Source organism: Ictidomys tridecemlineatus, chromosome 15, assembly GCF_052094955.1.
Source record: "Ictidomys tridecemlineatus isolate mIctTri1 chromosome 15, mIctTri1.hap1, whole genome shotgun sequence".
Lineage (NCBI taxonomy): Eukaryota > Metazoa > Chordata > Mammalia > Rodentia > Sciuridae > Ictidomys > Ictidomys tridecemlineatus.
The window spans coordinates 51221293-51247222 of record NC_135491.1 but is presented as its reverse complement, the minus strand read 5'-3'; the positions used below and the strand labels follow the sequence as shown (position 1 = coordinate 51247222).

General features: G+C 37.7%; 1 protein-coding gene across 2 annotated transcripts in view; it reads right to left on the bottom strand.

The window, feature by feature from the left end:
* Positions 1-25930, bottom strand: part of Cntnap4 (contactin associated protein family member 4) — a 239533-nt gene that overhangs the window by 79024 nt on the left and 134579 nt on the right. The window contains exons 5-9 of one of the 2 annotated variants that reach the window (XM_005318444.4): positions 12148-12351; positions 11410-11594; positions 10505-10648; positions 8287-8548; positions 904-1053 (exon numbers count right to left, since the gene is read on the bottom strand). In XM_005318444.4, coding sequence (XP_005318501.2) covers positions 904-1053; positions 8287-8548; positions 10505-10648; positions 11410-11594; positions 12148-12351 — 945 coding nt within the window. Of the gene's footprint in view, positions 1-903; positions 1054-8286; positions 8549-10504; positions 10649-11409; positions 11595-12147; positions 12352-25930 lie in introns of those variants that run through there. The other variant, XM_078032697.1, reaches the window with a different exon arrangement.

Here is a 25930-nt window from a genome sequence, read left to right as displayed (position 1 = left end):
TTTAAGTTCTGATGACTTGATTCACGGGTTATGTACTCATTGTCAATTCTTACAAAATAATTTGTATTTCAGTGGTGAATAATGAAACCTCAGCTACTTCCCCCAAATTAAAAAATGAGTCAAACAGAAGCAACTATTCCAATGAAAGGTAAAAATACCAAAACAATGATAATATAAGAAACACCCCTTGTCATAATTAGACCAAAGTTTTAGCCACTAACAGTTTTAAAACTGCATTTCTGATGGCAAAGAACATTTTTCTAATTTCCCAGTAATAAAAATTCATTTACATTTCTCCAGTTTCTTTTTCCAAGCTTTTAATTCAAACATCCATGGGGCAGGTAAACACTTTTATGTGTTCTTGTCCTCTACAGAAGATGGCCTGGTGTTAAAGGCCAAGGTCCCAATTTCAACAAATGTATCAGTGCACTATTACTTAGCAAGGAGAAGAGGTTGCTATGGCTAATTAATTGAAATCATTTGTCCACTGGCATCATATTGCCCTTCTGCATTGGGCAGTGGGAAAGCAATAAGGATGCTTAGAGGCGCTAAGAGGTACATGATCAGGAAAACACTGCAATAAAATCAACCCATAAAGCCAGAAGAAAACATATAAGGGCCATTTAACATTAGGGAAATACAACAAGCTATGAAGGTAAGAACCGAAGAAGGTGGCCTACTTCAAATAAATCTCATCATAGAAATTGTAAACAGCAGTAAGTCCACTTTGTAGCAGCGTACTTCAGATTATAATTTGTCATCTTGGTCCACTCATTCTAAAGAAAGTGAGAAATGATTCCTCAGTGTGAACATTGTGTTAAAGCATGAAGGCTTCGGCAAGACACAAGAGTCAGAAATACAAATACAGCCCAACTGCCCAGAGGGACTCACCCCTTTTCTTACCTCCAAAATAATAGGTGCCCCCTGAATAAATCTGCTCAGGCCCAAGCCAAGGAGAAGCAGTGGTCACGTGGCCATCCACCACCACACTCAGGTGATTCCTTTTAGCAGATAAGGAGATGGAATGCCACTGTCCATCATTCAACCCAGCACCTGGGGCAGGGGAACACAGGGGAAAAGATGACTTAACAGAGGCACTACAGGAGGCTGGTTTTCAACAAGGATGCACACCGCAGCACTGTAGCCACTGCAGTGTTTACATCACTGTAGTCCCCTTTCTATTTCAAAGAAAGAAGAATGAAGAACCAGTAACTTCTTAATTGGTTTTAACCAATTTTTAATTGGTTAAAATAAAGTCCCCCGGTGGATGCCTGAAACTCTAGGGAAATTTTGGTTTTTTCCTAAACATACATACCTGTGATGGAGCTAAATTTATAAATCAAACACACGAAGAGATTAACAAAGTAACCAACCATAAGATACGATGACTATAGCAATATACTCAAAGTTATTTAAAAGCTATGGATTATTTATTTCTGGAATTTTCCATTTAATATCAGCAGACCATAGTTAACCCTAAGTAACCAAACTGCAGAAAAGAGAAGTGTAGAAAAGCTAAATAATAATATCATAGTCATAAAAAGGGAAGAAAAGGAGGAGGGGAAAGGGTGCTGAGCAGCGAGACAGCATCCTTCACACGTGAAGTGTGCGTGGCCATCTTCCTTTCTTAGGGCCCCCATGACAGGAACACAACTCCCAGCAGCAGACACCCCGAAAAGTTAGTCTCTCCATTATTTGCCATCGACTGATTTTCAACTTCCATCCACGTGATTCACTCCTGCGGGGAGGGGTGTAGGAAGAGTATACATGTTTCTACATCTGACCCAATAAAATGTTTTGCCTATTTTTTGTACTTTTATGGAAGCCACTTTTATGATATATGGTAGAGTTTTTGCAAACTGTATGAGCAGCAAAGAATTTAAGTTATCCTATGGACGTGTTCCTCCTGAGGTCCAACAAGAAAACCCTCTGCCCTATTGGTTTAGCTCTCCGTACTGTAAATCTTGGAAGTTTTATAAATGTATTGGTGGGTTTTGCTGTTTGTATTGGCCCTCGGGCACAGGGCCTTGGTATTCCTCAGTGTAGAGAAGGCTGTGATGAGTCTTTTGGAGAAAATATGCATGCTAGAGAAGCTTCATTCAGGCATGAGTTAGGATGTTGTTGACGGTGAGTTCACTGTTAACAGATCAACAACACACTGCACACTAAATAGGGTGTCTCTAAACAGAAACACACATTCAGGAAGGTTATACATTGATTGCTTCAGAGAAATTTTATGACCAGAGATTCACAGGAACTAAACCCTGTATTTCCCCTCAGAGTACTGGTTCAATATTCCCCAAATCAGCATTCATGGAAACTTTATAGAACAGAACTATCACAAACAATGAGATGAATTCTCTCTGTATGTATATAAATATGTGTGTGCACATCTATGCACACACATACACAATTCTAATTATATTAATTTTTATATAATGTTGCTATAATCAAAAGTCAAGGTTTTCTTATTGCTTCCAAAAACAATCTCCAGTCCTCAGGAGAGGCTGTCCCACTGACATGTCCCCACAGGATGGCACAGCCCTCCCCCTTACAGGGAACTACACACAAGGAGCTCTGTGGTTGAGTTCTGAGCAGAGGCTCAGAGCTAAGCATCTCTATTGTGGCTTTACCAGTCAAGTTTACACCCACTGAATACTTAACTCGGCATAATTATGCAGATCAAATCACTAAACAAAAACATAAGCACTCTCTTAAACCCAAAGAGCTGCTTTTCTAATATTATATGCAATTTCCTTTCTGGTATCACATGGACCTCTTTTCTGACATTATATGCAATTTCTTTTATTCCACTTAGCTGGTTTCTACCACAGGCTTTCAGACTGAAAATGCATCCTAGTCCCCTTAATTGAATACACTTTTCTGCCCTGGATGTGTTGAATCTAATTCAGATTCTAGCTGGGATACAGAAGCCCCACGTCACATCCAGGAAGACAAAGAAAAAAAGTTTCAAGATCCAACTCTGGTTTGGTTTATGAAAGATGCTGGCAAAGACTTGAAAGCTGATGTGGAGAATGTGGGTTAGGTACTTTTAGACACATTTCCTAAGAGTGGACTCTAAATAGACACTGAATAGAGTTATATAATCCTTGAGGATATAAGTTTGGACTCAAATAAGTCAAACATTCCTGACTTGTCATTCAATGCTTCCCGTGGGAGGGTGCACACAGAGTGAAAATCCTGTGTACACTTTGCCCCAATGTACAGACACCTCCATCTCTGTCCCCACCTCTGTCCCCAGAGTGCCTCCATCTTGTTTCCAAAGCCCTGTGCACCTGACTCTACTTCTGTTATTTCATGTCACACCTTCCCCCTTGGCCTTGGATAGTGCTTCTCAAACGACCTGTGGTGATGTAAATTTTATTTTCCAATCTACTACAGATTGATACTTTTATGAAATGTGATAAAAATGAATCATGAAAAAAATCTTAATGGCATGAAATGCAAACCTGCGAACCACGTGCTTCAATGTTGCAGGCATCTATTCTTGTCATAACTGTTTCTAAAAGCTTAATTTCAATTTTTATATTCGTCTTGTCATGAATCAGTAACAAGTATTTCAGGGACCCAGTGCTGGTGTAGGGAATACACACTTTGTATTGAGGGGCTCTGGGCAATTGCTGTTAAGGCACACAACAGAATTAATCAAAGGCTTTGGGAGGCCTTCTGACTAACCTTGCTAACGCAGCAGCCAAGTTAGAACAAAAAGAAACCATGACAAGCCACTCAGTAATTTTACACAGTTAAATGCTTCCCTCTGATCAGCTGGCAGGGTAGGAACTTTCGCTATGGTTGTGGAAGAAACTTCAGAAAACTGTCCTCCAGCATCATTTGTAATAGACATCATTTACCTGTAGAGGAGACTTATTACCTGTCAGTGGGATTTATTATGCGAATTAAATCATGAAGGGTCTCTTTAACTTATTGCAACTAATTCTACATAATTTTTAATCAGATTCTATTTTTCTTTGTAAGTATACGAATCCTTTCCACTTCAAGAGCAGATGAAAAGTGAGCCCTTTTAAGGGTCACACTACTGGGAATGGGGGGAAGGAGAAGGAGGAATCTTAGGATTTATAGTTTTTTTTCATCGTTATGATATTATGTAACTAAACACTAATTCTATTTACTGTTGCCTTCATTCACACCTTCTGAGTGGGGGTAGAGAGCCTATTGTTGGTATAGTAACAAAATAATGATAATGATGATGATAATTTTATTGAGCTATTATTCATAACAGGTACGGAATGCTTTCACTGAATCTTTGCGATTTTTATCTCATTTTAAATCTGGAGAAAATGAGGCTCAGGGAGGATAAACAGTTACCAGAGATAGTTTCCAGCTGGCGAGGAGAGGAATAAACAGAAACTCAGCTGACTCCAAGATCCACATTCTTCTCTTCCTACAAAGCAGGTTGTCCCTTTATTTTTTTTGATCATGTGTAACAATTAACATTGATAAAGAGAAAAGCAGTCCCTGCAAGCCAGGAGCTGGCCCAGAGTTATTGGAAAGGCCTTACTCTGTAAGAAGCTGGCAGAGCCCAGCTTGGTGGTATCCTGTCAAACCTAAGCAACCTCTCAGGACACCCACATCAGACAAGGTCACTGGACAATGAAACGGGGGGGGAAGAAATCAATTCCACTTCATGACCTTGTGCAAGCACAGACAAAAGCAAGGCCTCTGTGCCAACCACAAAAACACCACGCTCTCCCTCTTCTGGATGACAGGAATGACCAACAATTTTTTTTTTTGCCCAATTAAAATTTTAGCCTTATTTCTTTCCTCTCTTCTTCTAGATGAGCTTTACGATGGTACCTAATCATAGAATTACCCCCACATCATGACAGTCTTTAATCTACAGCATGTTTGCCTCCTGGAAACCTCTCCCAGGTCAATGAACACAACCCCAAATCCTACAAGAAGTCCTTCCGGACACCTGTGCATTGAGACACCCTTGTGGCTCTTGGGGTGTGTGTTCCTCAACTCCTTCCAACTCCAGGTATGTTTACAGTGGTCTTTGGCCAGAAAACACTGACAACTACAAATGGAAGAATGGGGTCATAAACGGAAGCGCTTGCAATTGTGGTGGTAGAGGAAGACAGGATGGTGGACCCAAACCTCCCCCCCACTCACCTCTCTCTTTTTCCCCATCCCCCTCTGGCTTAAATCACATAAACACACAAAATGCTAGGAGGAGGGAAAAGTTTGTCTCTGCTCCCTCATATATAATCTCTGGTACTATCTTAAATTGCTACAGAAACATTATGACAGCTCAGCCGCCATCACTCTCTCATATGACTATAACTGGCATCCAGAGGATAAGATGTAGAAAGAAAAAATAAGCCTGCCATCGAGGGTAGGTTCTCGGTAAAGGTGCAAAAGGCAATTATACGGAGGCCATAACTCAAGGAGCAACCAAAGGGTGGTGCCTATTTCCAAATATATTTCAGTGCTCTGAAAACACCAGAAATTCCCATATCTACTAACTGTAGTCACTAACCAGGATTAAAGATCCAGATCACTAGATAGCTCTTGTCAAGATGACAGGATGGAGGTCACGGGTAGCCATCACTTTAGTGGAAAGCAGGAGCTTAAGGGATGACAGGATTATAGTCAGCAGAGTAGGAGCAGGCTGGCAGTGAACGGGAGGAAGGGGAATTTAAAAATGGCTTCTCCTGGGTGAGGCAAACCCAGACTGCTACTCCACTGCCGGGGACCCTGGAAGCACAAATGCCCAGCAAGTGAAAATCTGCCAACACCCCACCCGTTGCAAGCCTGTCCCAGCCAGGCCCCGCCACGGGACCAAGCAGCCTCATTTTCACCATCAGGCAAAAGCTGCAGAGAAATGCTCCAGATCAGCAGGAATCTCAAATTTGACAACAAAGACTTTTGTTTTAAATAGGAAAACAGAACTGCATTGTTCATTGGGTCCTTGATGCCAAGTGAATGGATTTTGCTTTGACGTCTCTAAGCATGATGATGATATTTTGTGTCACGAGGGAGTTTTAGAGTATTGCTTGTATGTTTCATGATTTAGATAATATAACATTTCAGAAATGATTCAGGCTGACATAATATTTTTGAAAAACTCCAAATGACAATTTGCAAAACTGTACCTCACAGTAAAATTTTAGCTTCAAATCTCAAACATTTGTACAATTCAGTTCTTTCTCCATATGATTTATTTTTTTTTCATTGCAAAAGATAAAAAGTTTGAGTTTTTGAAACTGAAATAGATTAGTAATTTAGATCTCTGATAGCTATGAAAAATTAAGCTACTCTTGCCTGGTGAGGTGGTACATACCAGTAATCCTAGCAACTCAAGAAGCTGAGGCAGGAGGATGGCAAGTTCAAAGTCAGCCTCAGCAACTTAGTAAGACCCTGTCTCAAAATAAAAAATAAAAAGGATAGGGGATGTAGCTCAGTGATAGAGTGCCCCTGGGTTCAATCCCCAGTATCACATACACACCCACACACATACACAAAATTAAGCCACCTTTATATAATGTAAAGACATTATAATATGATAGCAATCAATTCATAAGTGCATTTTTAGAGTCATAATATAACTGATTTAATTATCTTTGTACAGGTGAAGTCTTTCCCTATGAGTCCCCACCCACCCAACCACCAGTTAAGTAGTTTACCAGTGCATGCAAAATGTACTTGCTTCACTGAAATTAGCAAAAGTTAATATTTTGAAAGCAACTGGACAGAGTTGGTAAGCGAAGGCTGACTTTTGTTATCTGAAGTGTAACAGTTTTGCTAACATTAGCAGCTATGGAAATAATCACATGAAGTCATAGGACATCATAATGGATTATATTGTATATGGATTTAAACATGCATTTAGAGATTTTTAAATCACTCACGGTATTCCCTACAGACGTACACCTAGTAATTTACGAACTCTATATTCCTATAAAGTGGTTAGAAATGAGCTAGCTTCATGGGGCCAACTACAGTAGCATTGTACTGAAGCAGTTTAAGATGTTGAAAATTAAACTATGAATATAACCACTTCGGAGAACATCAAGTATATCACAATAAACTACACAATAATGGCAATCCTTACATTTTTAGATCCTTGTTTTATGGGCCTATTAATTATTAATATGACACTGATTAATTTATGTTCTTTATTCAAGACTGCAAATCTCCCACATTTTGAGGATTACATAGAGTCAAGCATAGCACCTCTTAAAATCATAATTAATAGTGAATTTCTTGCTCCAGCATTTAAATTGCAATGATAGATGAACAATAACACAAAGGTTATAAAGAATAGTTATTTGTGTATGTGTTTGTATATTTGTTTTCCTTATTAGTTTTCAAATGTATTTTAACTTCTTTTTCTCCCTTTCCAAGTCAAATTCTATCAACTTTGGTCATAGTTAATATAGAGGAATGGTACACTGTCATTGGTAAATTGTTTTTTAAAGATCATTTATTAAATTAATGTAGCAGTTTACCTCAATGCAACCTTCACTTTCTGGGCTTAGATGTTCTTCTACTTATGTAAAAAATGGAGATATCTTCTTGAGAACTATATAATTTTAATAAAGAAACGAAAATGTCCCTCATTCAAAGCACTGACCTACATTAACATTAATTTTCTAGACACTCATATATTCACCTGGATTATATTACTTCTAGTTATTGAAACCAGGACCGGATTGCTTACAAGTGAAGAGAATTCCAACTGGTGCCCAAGGGGAAAACTTTGCACAAATCATTACATTTTGCCCCAAATCTATCCAAATCTTTACAAAGTGCAACACGCAAATTAAGCTAAATATTAAGTTTTGCATTTATATTATACACTGATACAAAGATATAGGTATAGATTCCAGAAAGATCTCTCCTAGTCTCCAAAAGACCAGATGAGATATCAACCATGTTTGGTAAAGTCTAGTTTTCCTGTAAATGACATCCAATTAACTTATTGGTCTATTTCAAGTGTTTCACATTATCCTCAAAACACACATTTCTCAGGATATTCTATAAGAGTCACAGAAGGAAATTTCTATTCCCCCATCTCTATCATTTTGGTTTATAAGAACTGCGAAGGTTGGAATGATATTTAAAAGGAAATTGGAATCAAGTTCCTCTAAGGAAGAGTACTGATAATCTTATTAACTCCAGTATCCATTTATTAAACAAATATTAATTTTTTGGTTATGCATAAAATTTGTGGAGAAGGAACCGAGAGATAATGAAATCTTCCAGATCCATATGCTTGGCCTGTGGGAGTACATTTATTACCTGCTGTGATGTCACTGGGTAATTTTCCCTGCCGGAGGAGATTCAGCTTAAGTTTTCCATCACTAAGCAAGAGGAGAAGACCCCCTGAAACCAGCTGGAGTTCACTGAAGAGCAGAAGTCCGGCCTTATTCCATGTTCGAAATTGAAAACTGGCTGAAATTTCCTCCTCTCTGGGAGAGGCGGGCAGAGCTAAGTAACTCCTGGAGCTCAGAAAAGTCAGAGGCACCCACTGTGGTTGTGAACAGGAAAATGACACATTTCCCTGAGGACAAAGTAGAAGAAAAATCTTTCAGCATGTTTTACATATTCCATTAGTAATAGAATTTGAAATAAGCATGAAGAGTGCTTATCAATTGTACATTATCCTCAATTTAAACCAACAAACTGCCAACACCATGAAAATCCAGGTCCTAGCCTTATACTTTAAGGTTCTTCAACCACTTTCTCTGGTCTTATCCCCATTTCTCAAATTTAATATAGATTTGAAAAGTCCCTGAAACTAACTTTACTTAGAAAATACATGTTGGAAGGAAAACATTCAGTCTTGGTCAAATAAAATCGTTAAACTATATTGATTCTGTTAAGAGTGAATTAACTTCCATTTGTAAAGATCTATCATGTTCCCATGAACAAAATAACAAAAGCTAAAGAGCAAACAATGCTAACTTTTACGCTAAACCATAATGTAAATGCAGTTATAAGACAATCAAACTCAGGGAAAATGGAAAATGTTATCCACTGGACTTGGTCTCAGGCTTCAATTAACCTGCAAGCAACACACCCTCTTGCCAGTAAAAAGTGGGGTTTCCTTACATGAGCATTTTCTGAAAAATTAAGCTTTGAATGAAACATATATTTATTTTTTATTTCTCCTTTAAATTATTTTCTCTTTTATTAAAAACAACTACTTTAAAATCTTAGTTGAATATTAAGATCCTATAAACACCACCAATTCACAATTAAGAATAAAATAATTCAATTAGGAATAAAATATTTTTTCAATAATATTCTTGTAACGTGCTTTGGGATTTGCTGATGCAACGTGAGCTTCAATTTACAGATACTAAATTTTAAACAATGCAAGAAATTACGTGTTATCAAATGGGTAAAGCTGGAAACCGTTCCCCCCCCACACACACACACACACAATTTCTTTCCTTCCCTGTCTGCTCCTGGGTAAAACATGCTGAAAAAGGTGGCTTGGGTGATATTTGACAGTTAAAAGTAAAACACCAGCCATTTGACTCCAAGGGATTTTTTTTGTGATCATGCATACGAAGGATGAGAACAGAAATGCTGGTTTATCCACTCTCCCTGTTCTCTTCCACCAAGTACTACCTCCTCCTCCCAAAGGCTGGCACCAAGTGAGCAACTCCAGCCCAGCCCACCCTCAGTGCTTGGCTGGGGACCTACCAAATTAGTGGCTACCCAGAGACAACTGCCAGAGACCCCTCTTCAGAAAGCCTCCCCACAGGCTGAAAATGCTCTACAAAGTCCAACATGTCTGCATACAGTATGGCTGGAGGCAGAATTAGTGGCTTCTGCGATCTTCTACCTTCCCCTGCCAGGACTTCAACTTCCAAGCTCCTCTGACAATTGCTAAGATCCAAGTTCTAAGATAGATCCTTGGGTTCATAATACTCACTCTTGTGCTGCTTCCCTGACTAATCCCTGACCAGCAGTTAGATTTAAATTTTGCTACTGGTCCACTGAATTAGAACACAATACAGCCTGAGCAATAGTACTATTTGCAAAGACTGGTTGATGCTATGTTGCAAAAGCCACATGTTGTTGTTGTTGTTGTTTAATCTGTATGGATAACTATGGAAAAATACAAGCTTTTCCAATGTCTCTAATATACATGGCTGTTATCTGATTTCAGAAACTCCCTATGCTCATCTATTGAGTTGGTCAAGGAGAATCCTATTGAGGCAGTTGCAGAGCAAAAGAAATTATTCTCCTAGGAGCAATAAGATCACAACTAAATCAAAATATTCACTGTTAAAAAAAAACTGCTTTACTTCACATAAAAATAAAAATTATGTGTTGTGAATTATAATTCCTTTAAATAGAATTAATACTTCATATTCATATTGCCAGAGAAGAAAATTAAATAAAAGCAATCTTGGAAATATTGCATTGACTGGGAACCTACAATGGAGTAATTTTATTGCAGAAAAGACTTTCTGTTTACTCATTCCTTCATGAAGACTCTTACCGTGGTGATAATCTGTGGTTTTTGTTGCTTGGCCAAACCAATGATGTCAACTCCATTATAATAGAGATTTTCTAAACATCCATGAAAATTTTTATATTGGAATGACACTGATTTTTCAGGTGCTGGAATCCCTCCAAAGCTGATCTTAGAAAGAAAAATGGCATCAATAATATTGTTTAGTGATTTATGATAATCTGCTTAAATGATTATGATTAGCAACTATAGCTGTAAGGCCGAGGTACAGATCAAGTTTTCATCATCCTGCATCAAAAAATATCCAGATACAGATTTTAAAGCAAATTTATATGCATTCAGTCCTTATTCACACTAGATCTTGATTATTCCAACAAATTGTTGATCACACCTGGTTTTGATATTTATCACTTGATGAGGAAAATAATATCTTTATATCCATCATAAAACTTGATCTGTTAATAATGTTACTAATTGTGACATTTTATTTTGTATACATTTCTAGCACACATTGATATTTGTGTATTTGAATCAATTGTTAATGAGTTAATCAATCTTTTTGTTGTCTTAATCTTTTGGATACACCCCCATCACCCCATAAATCTATACTTTGCTTAGGAGTAGCCTAAACCATAAAGAAATCATACAACACATATTTGCTTTTGGTAATGAGATCTCATCATGTGGGAAATTTCCTACCTATGCAGAGTATTTCAGGGTGATTCTGCACCCTGATAATAAATTAACACACTGCAGGGAATGTGCAGCCTCCAGTACCCAAGCCCACCATTGAGTTAGGCCACTGTGGGAAGTATTTCACCAGCCAGGTGGATGTACTACACAGGTGGGTTCTCTATAGCACATTTTCTGTTGGGAAGCTAAATGACACATTGATAATAAAATCTGTATTAATTGAAATGTAACCATCACACCTCATAATCAAGATCCAGGTAATTGAATTCTCCCTGTGCATGGAAACGATGCCTATGCTCATCCACTGTAAAGTTGACCTGTTTGCCCAAACGCTGGATGAGCACAGAATGCCAATGCTGGTCATCCAGCAGGCTGCCCAGGGTGAGATTGATTGGCGCATCAGTGGAGGGCAGTTTAGCATCACCTTTGAAGAGGGAGAGACAACATACCATCATTCACAGTTAAAAGGAAAAAAAAATTCCCTTTTGTGGCCCAGCATCTCTCACAATAATTGTAATGTCCTTACTGCGTCCCATCCCATAGACTAGTGTGAATTTACCCGAAGTTTGAGTACAACAGTCTCCCAACCTTGTAATTTCTTCCACCGATAATTCTTTTTATTATTATTACTCATTGCATGCTCATTTTCTATGTAAATTTTATCTTTGCTACAACCTCATTATTTTTACTACTGCAATATTTTTCAATGACCCATCCCTTTCTTTTATGGTGCTAGAGAATAGTTATGAAATTCTATCTAGGGCTATGGAAAAAAAATCATTCAGCAAGGATCTTATGCAATTTACAAAATGTGAACCATTTTAACATGATAGGGTAATAATTGGCAGATAGATAAGTCCTTGAATTGGAAAACAAAGCACCTTAAATGTTTTTTAAAAAATAAGCCATAAGAGCATAAGGTTACTTAAGAAATAAGTAAATGATCAAATCTTCAAGCACAGCGCCAAATGTTTTACCTGAATTAATAAGTAAAAAGAGTTTTCCTCTTCTTAACTCCAGTGTGATATGGTCTCCACTTGGCCCTGCCCTGTGGAGTAGAATCCCATCACTCTGCATGGTTTTAAATTTCAAAGAAATAATATCTTTTATTGGGCTCAGGGATTTTTGATCAAATCGGTAGAGAAGGGAACTTTTTCCATCAAGATCAACCACCTCTGATCCTAGAGACAAAGATATTAAAAGTCATGGATAAATATATAAAAAAGGATAAATATGCCCTCCATTAAAGCTTGTTAAGTGTATGTGCGTGTGTACGTGTGTTTAATAATTATGACGACTGAATGCCTAATTCCTTCTTGAAACCCAGGATTGATTGCATTTTAGTCTTCACTGCTTCCAAAATTCATGGGGTAAAAATACACTTTAAACGTATACCTAATTTTCTCTTTAAAAATGAAAATCTGGAAAAAAAAGGTTATGATCAACATACATAAAATCACTTTGCATTTTCACAATCAGTATTTTTAACAATGCTTTTGAAATGTTGAAATTAGATGGGTTTTCTGGCTCTAGAAAAAAGTGATTTTGATATCTCAAAATGCTTTTATGCATGTGCTATATAAAAAAGGATCCTCACAGAAATAAGCATACACTCTACACTTCCACCACTTCAACTGCATATTAAACTGACCTTTGTGTTTTTTATACATATTTTTCATGACTAAGTGAAAGTATTTAAGAGCAGTGCTATTTTCTGCTTTCTCAAGAGTGCCGTTGGAAAGACATTAACTTAATGATATTGTGAGGTTTATTCTGCCGCATTTGTGTTATAACTGTGACACTGACATGTTGTTTCAGCTTTCTGACAACGTCTTACCAACTCATTGTCAAGATCACTCTTACTCAATCCATCTGAAAAAAGATGTCATGTTAAAAACTGGTAACATAACAGCACATCTGTCAGAATCGGTTGCCCCCTGAACAAGAGACGTAAAAAAAAATCCATAATACTCAGAGATCTAGCAGTGTTTTCTACATTTCATAAGTAGAAGATTTTTTTAAATGCAATTACCCTTGAGAGTACATTTATGTAATAAATGAAGACATTAAAGAAGCCCAATAAAATATGAAGCTATTTTTCAACTGGTAAGCTGACTTCTTCCAGTCAACAACATGACATTACAGCTTACTCATCTTGTTCCATTTGACAAAATTATGACAGCTACTCTTAGGCCCCAATATGCATTTTATTCTGATTATCCATCATATTTTATAAACCATTCATAAGTACCACCACCCTCAAATATTTTTTCCACTGCTTTATGCTGCTATCTTCTGAAAATTCAGGTTTGATTTTTTTTTTCATTTCTTGCTAATGTGCTTATAAAGAATTCATTCACCAAGCACACATGAATAAACATTGCATTCTTTAGAAAGAATAATGTTAACGGAACAATTATTCCTTGTTATATAGCTGGATGAATGTTCATGGTAAAAACATAATTCTGTGTCAAATACAAATAATGTGCTCCACAATTATTAGATTACAATAAATTAAGAAAATTTTCAATAAGACAGACTTTAAGTGCTCACACATTTGGAGCGATGCAGTTATCTCTGAGTTAATGTATTGCTTAAAGGCAACCATCATAGTCATGATTTTATTTTAGATAAAGACTGTTTGTGGAATTAGCTACTGAGAGATTTTTTTCCCCATAAAAAGTTTAGCCTATGTGACTTTAGTCGACTATTTCTTTTTTTTCTCTTTTTTCACTGTGGTTATTATTATGTTATAATGGTCCTATCCATCTTCCAAGGCATCTGAAGCTTTTGTGCCTGGATATTTTCATCAGCAAAATAAGGTAGCGAAAAGCATTTCAGGCAATGGATGCCTAAGGCAAAGGTGCTCAGCTTCCTCTCTTAAACTGAAGCCACTGGACATGTCCTTGCTTTCCGCTCCCCAAGTGCATGAGTGTACAACTGGACAAATTCCTTCAGTGAAAAATATTTACACCAGCATGTTTGAGGCACTGTAAAGAGGCTGAGATAAAAGGGTAAGTACTGGACACCACCATGGATTCTGACCTCATGCAGCTTATACTCAGGGAAGATGGACAACATTTAGCAAATGAACAAGGTCAGTTCACAGAACCGCTGCGGATTGTAACTAATGTTAAAATTAGGAAGACAGGGGCCATTTGTTAAGGTAAGGAGAAAAATCTTTTTCAGGCTCAGGTCTAGAAACCTGAGGCTAAGGAGGACAATCTACCTTGTCCTCCCCCTACTAGAAGACTTTTGAAACACTTGATTTTCAGAGGCCTAGACCTTCTCCCAACACAGTCCCATTCACTAGCATGAAAGAACACATGGAAGATTGCTGAAACCACTGATAGACTCAGAAGAAGGAGTGAAGTCGACTTCATTCAACAAAGAGGCTTGAAAGGGAAGGAAAGAAGTACAGAAGTAGGGAATTTGAAACATGGCTACAATCACATCACAGATTTCACATGCATGTAAACAATGCCCTCCGGGGGAAAAAAACTTATTTGCAATTGAGAGCATGGGTGCATTTGCTATGCAAGAAAAAGTCAAGTAGCATACATGTAATAGATGGATATGATTCTTATAAGAAAGATTCGGGATGATTCTTAACAGCATTACTTGAGACAAAATCGTCACTCATAACAGTTCACTTTTTAAAGTATCTCATTTAGAAAAAGTCATTTCTACACAAACATATCTAATATGTAAAAATATAATTTTAAAGCATCATCCCAAAAAAACTAACTTGTGATACAGAAAGTACATGATGTAGAAATCTAGAACTACCTGTAAAAATCTCTTAAGAAAAAAATTACTCTTTTGATCTTTGCAGAGAGCATTTGAATTCTATATATCATCAGTACCTACCTCTCCAAACTGCTGTCAGGAGAGATAGATGTATTATCTTGAAAGTGATTTTACCAGCATTAAGAAAAAATCAGCAAAACTAGAAATAAAGGAACAAATCTGCTTCTTACCAATGTTAAACTGGAGCATTTTTAACAAATCAGTGTAAAGATTCTTTAATTTTTACATGAATTAGTAGCTTTCTGATTTTATAATTTATTACTGATTAAGGATAGATTCTATAAAGTTACACATTCATTTGTAGATTTTTTTCCCAGTAGAAATGCAAATGACTTCTATCTGCCAGAAAAAAAATATCCTCAGAGGTTATGATTGGAATTTAGACACTTATGTATTTACCTATTAATATTATTCCAACATTCTTTCTAGGATTCCTAAGTATTCCTGAGTATATACTCATACTCTTAATTTTTTTTTAACTAGAATTAACCTTCTTCTGATTCCTTCATTAGAGAATCAAAAGCATCTGTGATATGCATTTATTCTATATTTGAAGGATGGTTGGTTTCACATTTCAGAAATTTTACTTTGCCATGAGTCATTGAGAAAGCACATTTGGACATTACATCATTGGCCAGGAAAGCAACATTTGAAGTCATGGCTGCAACTGGTACCATTCCAAGGAAATTTATTTTCTATTCCACAAAGATTTTCAGATTTAAGAATTCAAGAATTCTTGAACTGCCAAAGCAATTCTCACAAGGGAATTTCAAGGTGATTCATCATTTTAAATTTAAACACCTATACAAGATCTAATATGAATATGCAGAAATAATAAGATTACTCTAACTCAAGCTTTATTTGTTTAGAAACACTAATCATCAAAAATAACATTTATATTTCAACTTGCAGTCAATGGTTATCATATTTATTCCTATCTTTTGTCAAATACCTTTGAGGAAAAACATCTTTGGAGTTGTATAAATAGGAAAAGTAGATGAATCAACCAAGTTAAAGAAATTTATAAGGATAAAAGTCCTGCAGTACCAAGAGTACCAAAAAGACTTCTTACCTGATTGGAGAGAAGAATGATTTTTCTTATTGTCAATTTGTTCATTAGCATGCTTTTTATCTGAGATAATATTTATAATAATTGGATTATTACCGAGATTAATAATGTGACTGTCATGCATTGGCTCATCATGGGGAGGGTACAACTCTAATTTCCTAGTAACAGGTTGCAAATTATTGTGATATAGCCACCTCTTTTTAGCCCAGCCCTCTTTTAAGCCATTTATAACAGTGTATATTGCCACTTTGCCTAATAGTGTAGCCAGTCTGTATGAGTTTAAATCATTGTTCCATCGTGGGCAACTGTATGAGAAATGTTGTCACTTCAAAACCACAAATTTTATTAACATAATTCTGGAATTCAGAAGACCTAAAATCAAGATGTTGGCACAAGCTGCTTCCCTTTCGGTATCTAAGAATTAATCATCCCTTTCGATGCCTTTTCTACCTTCTAGAGACCACCTGCATGCTTTGGCTCGTGGCCTCTTCCTCCAGGTGTTAGACCAGTTTTGTGGCATCTTCAAATCTCTTTCATTCACATTCTCTCTCTCATTTCTGTATTCACAGTCACATGTCCTTCTCTGACCCACCTACCTCCCTCTCAAAAGGACCCTTGGGATTGCATTGGGTCCACCTGAACATACCAGCATAATCTCCCCACTTAAGAACCTTCACTTAATTAGATTTGCTAACGGCCTCTTCCACGTAAGATTACATTTGTATTTCTTCTTCTTTGACGTGCCTGTTCAGTTCCTTTTCCCATTTATTGATTGGGTTATTTGGGGGTTTTTTTGGTGTTAAGTTTTTTGAGTTCTTTGTATATCCTGGAGATTAATGCTCTGAGGGGCAGGTGGTAAAGATTTTCTCTCATCATTCTGTAGGTTATCTCTTTGTGTTCTTGATTGTTTCCTTTGCTATGAAGAAGCTTTTTAGTTTGATGCCATCCCATTTATTGATCCTTGATTTTACTTCTTGTGCTTGAGGAGTTTTATTGAGGAAGTCTGTTCCTGGGTTGATAAGGTGGAGAGTTGGGCCTACTTTTTCTTTCAGTGTGCGTGGGGTCTCTGGTCTAATGCCAAGGTCCTTGATCCATTTTGAGTTTTGTACAGGGTGAGATATAGGGGTTCAATTTCAATCTACTACATATGGATTTCCAGTTTTCCCAGCACTATTTGTTGAAGAGGCTGTCTTTTCTCCAATATATGTTTATGGCACCTTGGTCTAGTATGAGATAATTGTATTTATGTGGGTATGTTTCTGTGTCTTCTGTTCTGTTCCATGGGTCTTCAATTGTATTTTTGTGCAAATACCACACCATTTTTGTTACTGTTCTCTGTAGTATTGTGATGCCTCCTGTTTCACTTTTCTCACTGGGGATTGCTCTGGCTATTCTGGGCCTCTTATTTTTTCCAAAGAATTTCATGACTGCTTTTTCTATGAAGAACATCATTGGAATTTTAATGGCAAATGCATTAGATTTGTATAGTGCTTTGGGGAGTATGGTCATTTTGTCAATATTCATTCTGCCTATCCAAGAACAAGGGAGATCTTTCCATTTTCTAAAGTCTTCTCCAATTTCTTTCTTTAGTGTTCTGTAGTTTTCATTGTAGAGGACTTTCACCTTTCCACGTTACGTTCAACCACAACCATGAGATCAAAAGTGCAATGGGTTGCACCCCATCTATGTATAACATATCAAAATACATCCAACTGTTATGTAGATCTAAAAACAATAAATATTTTTTAAAAAATAAAATAAAATGTTGAGGTAAGCTTCTGCTTAAAAAGAAGGAGAAGGCAGGAGAGAGCTTGATATACTTTACAAAGATAAATTTAAACATAATTACAGTCTTTGAAAAATTTACATACATGTCAGTGGAGTGCTTGGTAACTTTAAAACCAATCATGTAAATTTATTGACGTAGAAAGACATCCACAATATACTTTAAATGGGGAGGCGTGTTAAAAAGAAAAAGACAGCATGTCTGCAGGTTTCAGAGACTATGATCTTTGATGGGACATTATTGTATCACAGCAAATCACTTAACCTCTTTGTCCTTGTTTCCTCGACTGTAAAATGAGAATAATAATAGTATTTCCTCATAGGATTCAGGTATGAATGTGTATCTGCATAGCTTTTAGAAGCTGGTACCTAACGAGCAATCAATAAATGTTAATGACCACTAATGATAAAGGGATTGTTGTTATTAGAATATTGGACAAGAAAAGAGATACAGCAAAACTACTTACTACTATCTTTTGTGTATGTGTCTCTCTAAAACAAAATAATGAACTTCTGAAGTGCACAAGAAACTCCCAGTTATCAATGTCAGTGCCAGGTTATGCAGCAAGAGTGATCTGGAGCCCTCTGTGGGCTCTGTGGCTTCTCCTCTGTCTGTCAGCTCCTGCCCGGGCTGACACCACAGCGATCCTAGGCGACCTGAATCCTCCTGGGTAAATACCTCCATCTCAAGTCTGCTCATTTAGAGCAAGAATCAAGGAACAGAGCAACTCACAAAGACTGGAGGCCCCACCCCCAGACCAGTTCTCTCTGTTATCCTGGAGATTGACTGTTTTATTTACATGATTCAGAAATACCATGTCCCATGGAATCAAAAACTTCCCAGTGGAAAATATTCAAATATCTTTCAGAAAGTGTTGTCAGAAGGGGTGGAGCTAAAATATGTGCTCTGCCCTCTCTTCTGCAGCACATATTTATGGAGAGCTTTCTGTGAAAGACACAGCAATGCATAAAAAACAAAGAATACTTTTTTTTTTTCAAAGAGCTTACAGTCTATGGGGGAAGATACACATCCCTGCCATGCAGTTATTCATGGCTTTGTTCAGAGCTTTGCTTGCGCATCAGGACAAAATCCCAAATGATTTCTGAGATGTGCAAGAGAAGTTGATCTGCTTCAGCCTCTAAGGATGTCAACTAAATTGCAAAAATGCTTTACCTCCCTGAGCTGCAAACTGTTTTCCACCTCTGCATATCTCACATGCAAACACTCCTGCCATCGTAATATATGCTGCTGGACCTAGTGTCTTCCCCCTCCCCCACCCTATGCCTGCTCTAGAAATTTGAAGCTTCTTAAATTTTGAGGCGTTGTCATTTGAAAAAGCAATGTCCTGTCCTACCTGTCCCCGAAGTAGATTACTAAGAAAAATACCCATGAGTATGATTTCTTAAATTGAGCTCGCCATATTCGAATCACCTTAGAAGAGTCTCTTGTGGGCTCCATAAACATTTTACATCCAGGGCTACGCCTGGTGTCTACCAAGTTAGAATCTCTGGAATTCACATTTAACTCAGGAACTCAAAGTCCTGGGTGATTCTGCACCAGATGACAGCATGGGGGTTGTTTGACAGGAAGAATAAGTAGGTTATAGAAACCTGTTCTCTGAAATGGAATACTCTCATTACCTATTGAATTGTACCATGGAAAATGAGTATTTTTATTTATTTATACTATAGTTGGTTCTTGCAGAAAGTTGTAGAGGAGGGAGAGATTTGTCCCTGAAAGCTGTTTCAGAGATAAATTGATTCTTCAAGTAACTATGAATTATGGCATTATTGATGAGATCAGAAGATGAAAAGCTTAAAAGAGAAAAATCAGAATAGAAAAATTCATGAACTAGAAAGCCAATCCTTCAATAATAGAAAATTAACTGTATCTAAAGGTCATGAAAAGAGTCTCCTTGAAAAAGATAATAGGGTTTTCTATTCATCCTTTAGGAATCACCCCCAAAATAGAAACAAAATAAGAAAAAGAAAAAAAAATTAAGAGAAAAATAAATTAAGCAGAGTAAGAGTTCTACCTTCAAAAGCCAAAGGAAAAAATAATACAAAACGTCCATTAGCTATAGAAAATGGCTGGAAACCAAAGTCTTCTTGGTTAAACATGAAGTCAGCCTTAAACAGTGCTCAGACTGTTTCTTTATTTGAAAATGATTACCCATGAATTACTAAACAAACAGAGGTCCAAATTTGACTTCTAAGAAACATAAATCAGACTGAGTCACTACTAAACTATTATACAGTGAAATATTAAAGCAACGGCATGATGTATAGGCACTTGAGATCTACATTACTGAACTGGGTTTTTAAGGGGTGGGGGGAGAGAACCCAAGCACTCAAGAAATCAACAGGAAATAGATGGTACTATTTTTTGCATAGTAGGATAAAAGAACACAGAATGATTTAAGGGACTCTTAAGTTTAAAACAACTAAAATTAATACCCTGAGAAGGAAGAAGGCACAGAAGCAAATACTGCACAGAACCACAGGAAAAAGTGACTTTCTTATCACGGTTTTAAATAGACAGCGTTAAGGTCAGCAATAACACAGCTGGGGGGTTGTGGAGACAAACATGATCACCGCTACTGAAATATCAATCTAAATCAGCCTTCTAAACAGATTTGAAATTAGCAGCATCTACTATGTCAAGGACACTTCAGTGCGTCATTGGAGATGTAAGTTGTATTTCTGTCTCTAAAGCTTGTGTGTAACTTTCATAATGTCACCAAAGTCACTTAAATGCTGATTCTTGGTTTCCTCATTTGGATACACATTGTGACAAACTCCAGCCCTCTCATACCACACAAAGCTGCAGTGGAGACCAAACAAAGCATCAAAATGTTGCCATATTTATCTTTTTGTATGATATATTAATAGCCCTTTAATCACAAAATATTTACCATCTCTTGTGTTTCTCTCAAAGATATCTGTAATCCATCGCTACTGTGTGATAAATTTGTGAGTCTGGTATATTTATTTATTATGCAGTTTATGTTATGGCTAATCAAAATTTTCTAATAAATAATAAATTTGTGAGTTTGGTATATTTATTTATTATGCAGTTTATGTTATGGCTAATTAAAATTTTCTAATTCACCCACTTAACAAATTGGTTTTGCACATGTACGCCGCTGTGTGGTACCATGGAAGACGCTGTCCTCACGTATCCTCCAATCTTGAGAAAGAGACTTCAGGCAAATCATCCTGGGCTCACAGATATATCTTAGAGCTGTACATTAATGCATGAGAGAACAGAATGGGGTAACAGGAGAGATCTGAACAGAGATGTTTAAGTTAGGTTGGCATCAGAGACACTGCTAAGAAAGTGACACTTACACAAAAGAAGTGAATACATGTTAACAGGGGTCAGGAAGTGAGACAGACAAATGGCCAGTGATGGACGAGGACCTGAACTGTTGGTTGAATGGCAGTGGAGAAGTAAGTGGAAGTGGTCCACAGGGAGCGGAATTACCAGAAGATCACTCAGGTATAGGGAGGTCTGTCTCCAGGTTTTGTTGAGACAAGTCTATTTGGGGGTTTTTCCTTTATCCCTCAAATACAATTATTGATCCTCAGGCCTGGTCTTTACTCCTAAAGCAAAGCCCTTTGGGTTTTTCAGTTTAAAGCCCAGTGTGTTTAACAAATCCCTCTAAATTTACAGGACTTGAACTCCAAAGTAATCATCTCAGCACTGGGCAGACGCTAAAAACCCTTACAACTGTATAACCCTGGTTCCTGCTTTCTCTGGGGGATCCTTGGTATCTATCTCATCTTGAACAAGTGAAGTTTAAGAATCAACCAATGACAGGGGAACTGCGTATGCTCAAGCTGAGGCTCTCCTTCTCTGACCATCTTCTTTTGGATATTCCTTCCTCAAGTTTTAGTTACTCTGGCAACCTTGAACTCTGACCTCTATATTCCTAACCTAGGAAAATCTGATTGTCCTTAGAGTTAAACAGGTGGAACACAGATACCCTGTGATTGGCTTTCCTTCTTTACAGAATGAAGTGTTTTCAATTTTCCATTTTGAGTTGAATTTCCAAGCTCTGAAGTAATTTTTAAAATATATTTTATGAAGCACTTATGCTTGTTATGGGTAGGCTAGTTAAAAAAAAAATTATAGTGCCATGGCACACCCAAAAGTAAAGCATCTCTATTTTCATGAACATCTATAGTTACCTTGATCCATTTCTTTATTTAGGGTTGCAAAATAGGTATATTCCAAATTCTATTATTTCTTTTTTATTTATTATCTGAATTTTATTTTTTCAAGAAACTTCTCTGTTTGGTTACCATGACACAGATTACGCAGGAAAAACAGGGTAAACAATGTTTTCCTTTCATTTGTTAGTTTTTACAACAAGGAATTAGATACTTAATGTTCTTCAAAGGTGAGCAATGGGGCTTTTGGAAGGTTATTCATGAACCCAGTCACTTATATATATATATATATGTACTATTCTTCAAAAGATCGCAGTCACTCTTCTTATAGCTGCTAGAACATTTCCATGTTGGCTCAGTGAGAGCCTCCTCAGCTGGTTTTTATGTAGTCCTGATGGATTTTCATAGTTCCCTTGTTTTCTAGGGCCTAGTGGGAGATCTTTTTACCATTAAAGGCATGCCCTTACAGGAGACTGCAGGACCCTGGTGGGGTGGGTGTGTGTCTCTCTCTATGTCTGTCTGTCTGTCTCTCTCTCTCTCTCTCTCTCTCTCTCTCTCTCTCATCTCTTTTTCTCCCTCACTCCTCTCGTTTATTAGTTTTTGTTTTCGATTTGCACCCTGGATATGAGCTGAGCAGTTTGTCACAGGCTACTGCCTAGATGTGTTGCCTGGTCACAGGCCCAAAAGCAATGAGACCAATTGATTATGGACGGAAACCTCCAAAACTGAGCCAAAATAACCTTTTTCTCTTTATAAGCTGAATAACTCAGGTCTTTGTGCAAGTCTAACTTAATGTTTTTACATGATTCACCATGCATTCTTATTTTTTTAAAAGCTAACATGAGCTTTAGGATAACTGACTTACGTTCCACCTATTAAACAGAAGCCGTCATTTTCTCTTCCTCAGTCTGCATCTAAACAATTAAACACAAAAGGTTGACCCTTCTTGACATTTGTTCTCACCCAAACTCATCTGAGCCTCATCCCGATCTTTAGGAGGCTGGGGTGCCTGGGATGGGACACTGGAGAACAGTGGCATCATCATCTGTAGTTTTCAGTTTAGAAAACACAAGTAGAAAATATAAGAATCAAGACAAGCATGGATGATCACCCAAGTGGGAAAAAGAAAATACTGAAAGAGACCTAGGTAATAGCCTCTGTCTGTTCAGGATGCTGATCTCCCATAGCACGTGCTTGGCTAGGAAAAAGAAATGCGGTAAATTTGTTACATCCCACTAGGGATGACTGAGAGAGCCTTCCTGGGGCTCACCTGCATTCGTTCACTCATTCATTCATCATCCAGAAGATGAATAACAAAAAGAATCTCTGATTGCAACCTATATAATGCCGGCACACTATGATCAGAAGAAAGGCTGACTTCTGATGGTTGGAAATGTCAGAGACATTACGTTCACCACGTTCTTTCCTCCCCTGCCTTTGTGTCCCACTGTTCAGCCTTCCTTGGAACATTTAGTAGAGGAGCATCTCTTATCATGGAAGATTTTCTTTTCCTTTCTTTCTTCCATCAGTTATTTCCTTCCATACATCTTTCTCTGGATCTATAAACATGTTCACAGCTGCTATGGCAGAGACATCTAAAATTTATACTTTCCCTTTGATCCCATAAAATTTAGCTTCTACTTCACTCATTACTCAGGAAACAACTTGGAGTTTACTGACATAAAAGTAGAACATGCTCTTTGATATGGATTTTCCATTCACTTGATGTCCTTTCATAACAAGTTATGGCTCTAAGTCGTTGGGGTAGAGGGCAGTAAAATTATGTGTGCTTCTCACAATAGACATTTTCCCTGCAATAATCACAGGACCATCTTGTCCCCCTAACTTTAGCAAATACACATATTAGGCACAAGAGGTGCCTGGGTATAAAAATGTTTATACTGCCCCCCAAATAATATAAAGGACCTGCTTTAATTATGGTAGAAATGTATTTCCATTTTTCATAACACAAGTAGTTCAAATATTGCACTTTATGCTTTTATTATTAAGAACGATACAAGGAGAACACTTTATGATTTACTAATAATGACGCCATTTATATGGTTTCCAATTCTATAACTTTAACCCAGGGGCCTGGAGTTCCAGCCTTGCGTATTTCACAGGTGCTGGAGCATGGAGAGTCAACCATGGAATTAATTATCTCTCCTGTTCCCTTCCAGAAACTATTTATTCTCCAGTGTCCTGTTCCAGTAAATGATACCACCTTCCAGACGCTTGTTCAAAAGCAATAACTCAGTGTCCCCCTCTCACATGATGACCAATCTCCCTTGAGTCAATATCCTCAGTGTATCTTGAATCTGCCTACCTCCCTCTGCACTGATTGCCCTTCCAGTTTGGGGCTTCACCTTGTCTTATACAAACAAGAACAAAAGCCTCCTGAGGAACATAGTGCCTCCCTGTTTAAGCCTCCAACCTTACCCATCACTCAGGGCTAAAAGCCCATTCTCAAAAACAAAACAAAAAAGCTAGTGGTCAGCACCAGCACTCCTCTTGCTTTCCTGTGCTTGCTTGGAGTGTACCACTTCTATTTGGACTATTTCCCCATGTGAATATATCAATCTTCATCTTAATTTCAAAACCATCGCTATAAATTTGCCTCTAGTGATTTCAATTTGTCAATCACTTTATCCTCCCTACCTTACACTTATGCTACAACATTTTGCATTCAGGGTGTATAATTTTTCTGACATTGCTCACGTCCATCTTTTTCAACACAAAAATATATTACTTTAAAATTTCTCTCAAGTGTCAATAAATACTTAAACCACAAACATACGAATGATGCCTGGAGTTATCAAGACCATGACTTGGCAAAGTCATTTATCTGATTTGAGGTCCTTTTTAGCAGGTTAATGTGAGCCTGGACAAAGTTCCTTGTTCCTCTATGTTCACCTTCTTCAATGTCAGGAGATGAGAAGCACCCTGCGTCCCACTCCTGAGTGAACGGCTCTGGCGAGCCCACTAGGAGTGATATTAACTTAGCCTTCCCCTGGGAAGGCACAGGCAGAAGAGGCTGGTGGGTGGAGGAAGCCCCAGGCCTCCCTCAAGCTCAGGAGAGGTCTGCTTGGTGGGGCGTGGGACGGGAGTTGTATGGAGAGAGGCTGTGATCCAGGGAATAGACCCTGCCCAGCCCCAACACCACCTTTCCTCTTTGTAGGGATTGCAGGGAAAGGACCTGTATATCTAGAGAAAACTCCATCTGCTCTTGGACTGTGCTACTCAAGAGGGTTGCAAATGAAACCACACAGCTGGTGCTTGATGAGACAGCACCTGAGCCCTTTCTTCCAAGGCGAGAGAAAGCCAGGTTCCCCTATTCCTGTGACAGACAACCCCAAGTAAACCATATGGTTCCATCAGCAGAAAATTCTGCTAGTCTCCTCTTCATCCTGCCTAAAATAGAGATATTTATGCACCCATTTCATTTTGTGGTTGGAACTAAATCAGAAAAGGCCTATAAAGAGTCATCTCTGGTACATATCATGTTTTAATAAAAATTACTATTTTTGCAAGGCTGATTCTATAAACAGGTGGGGAATGTGAGTATGATAACGGTGTAATTTAGGGATTAAATCAACTTGATCTAGGGCATTCCCACAACGTTCCTACACCCAACCCATTTTGGGGTTACAATTGGTTATGTATGAGAATATTTTTCCATTAAGTTTATCACTTTTCTTCTTCTAAAAATAATTTAAAATTATGCGACCATCAACTTGCATTGACTCTTGTCATACCATTTTATTACATGTATTTAAATTTTAATTTAAAATCAGTATTGCAACTTCAACCAGGGGTCAGTGAGAGAGGGAAACTGACTAAATACATGGATGGTGGGCTTACCCCAAAGATAGCAAATGAAGTCACAGCAAAAGAGTGCTCTCCAGGGTGTCAGTCCATGG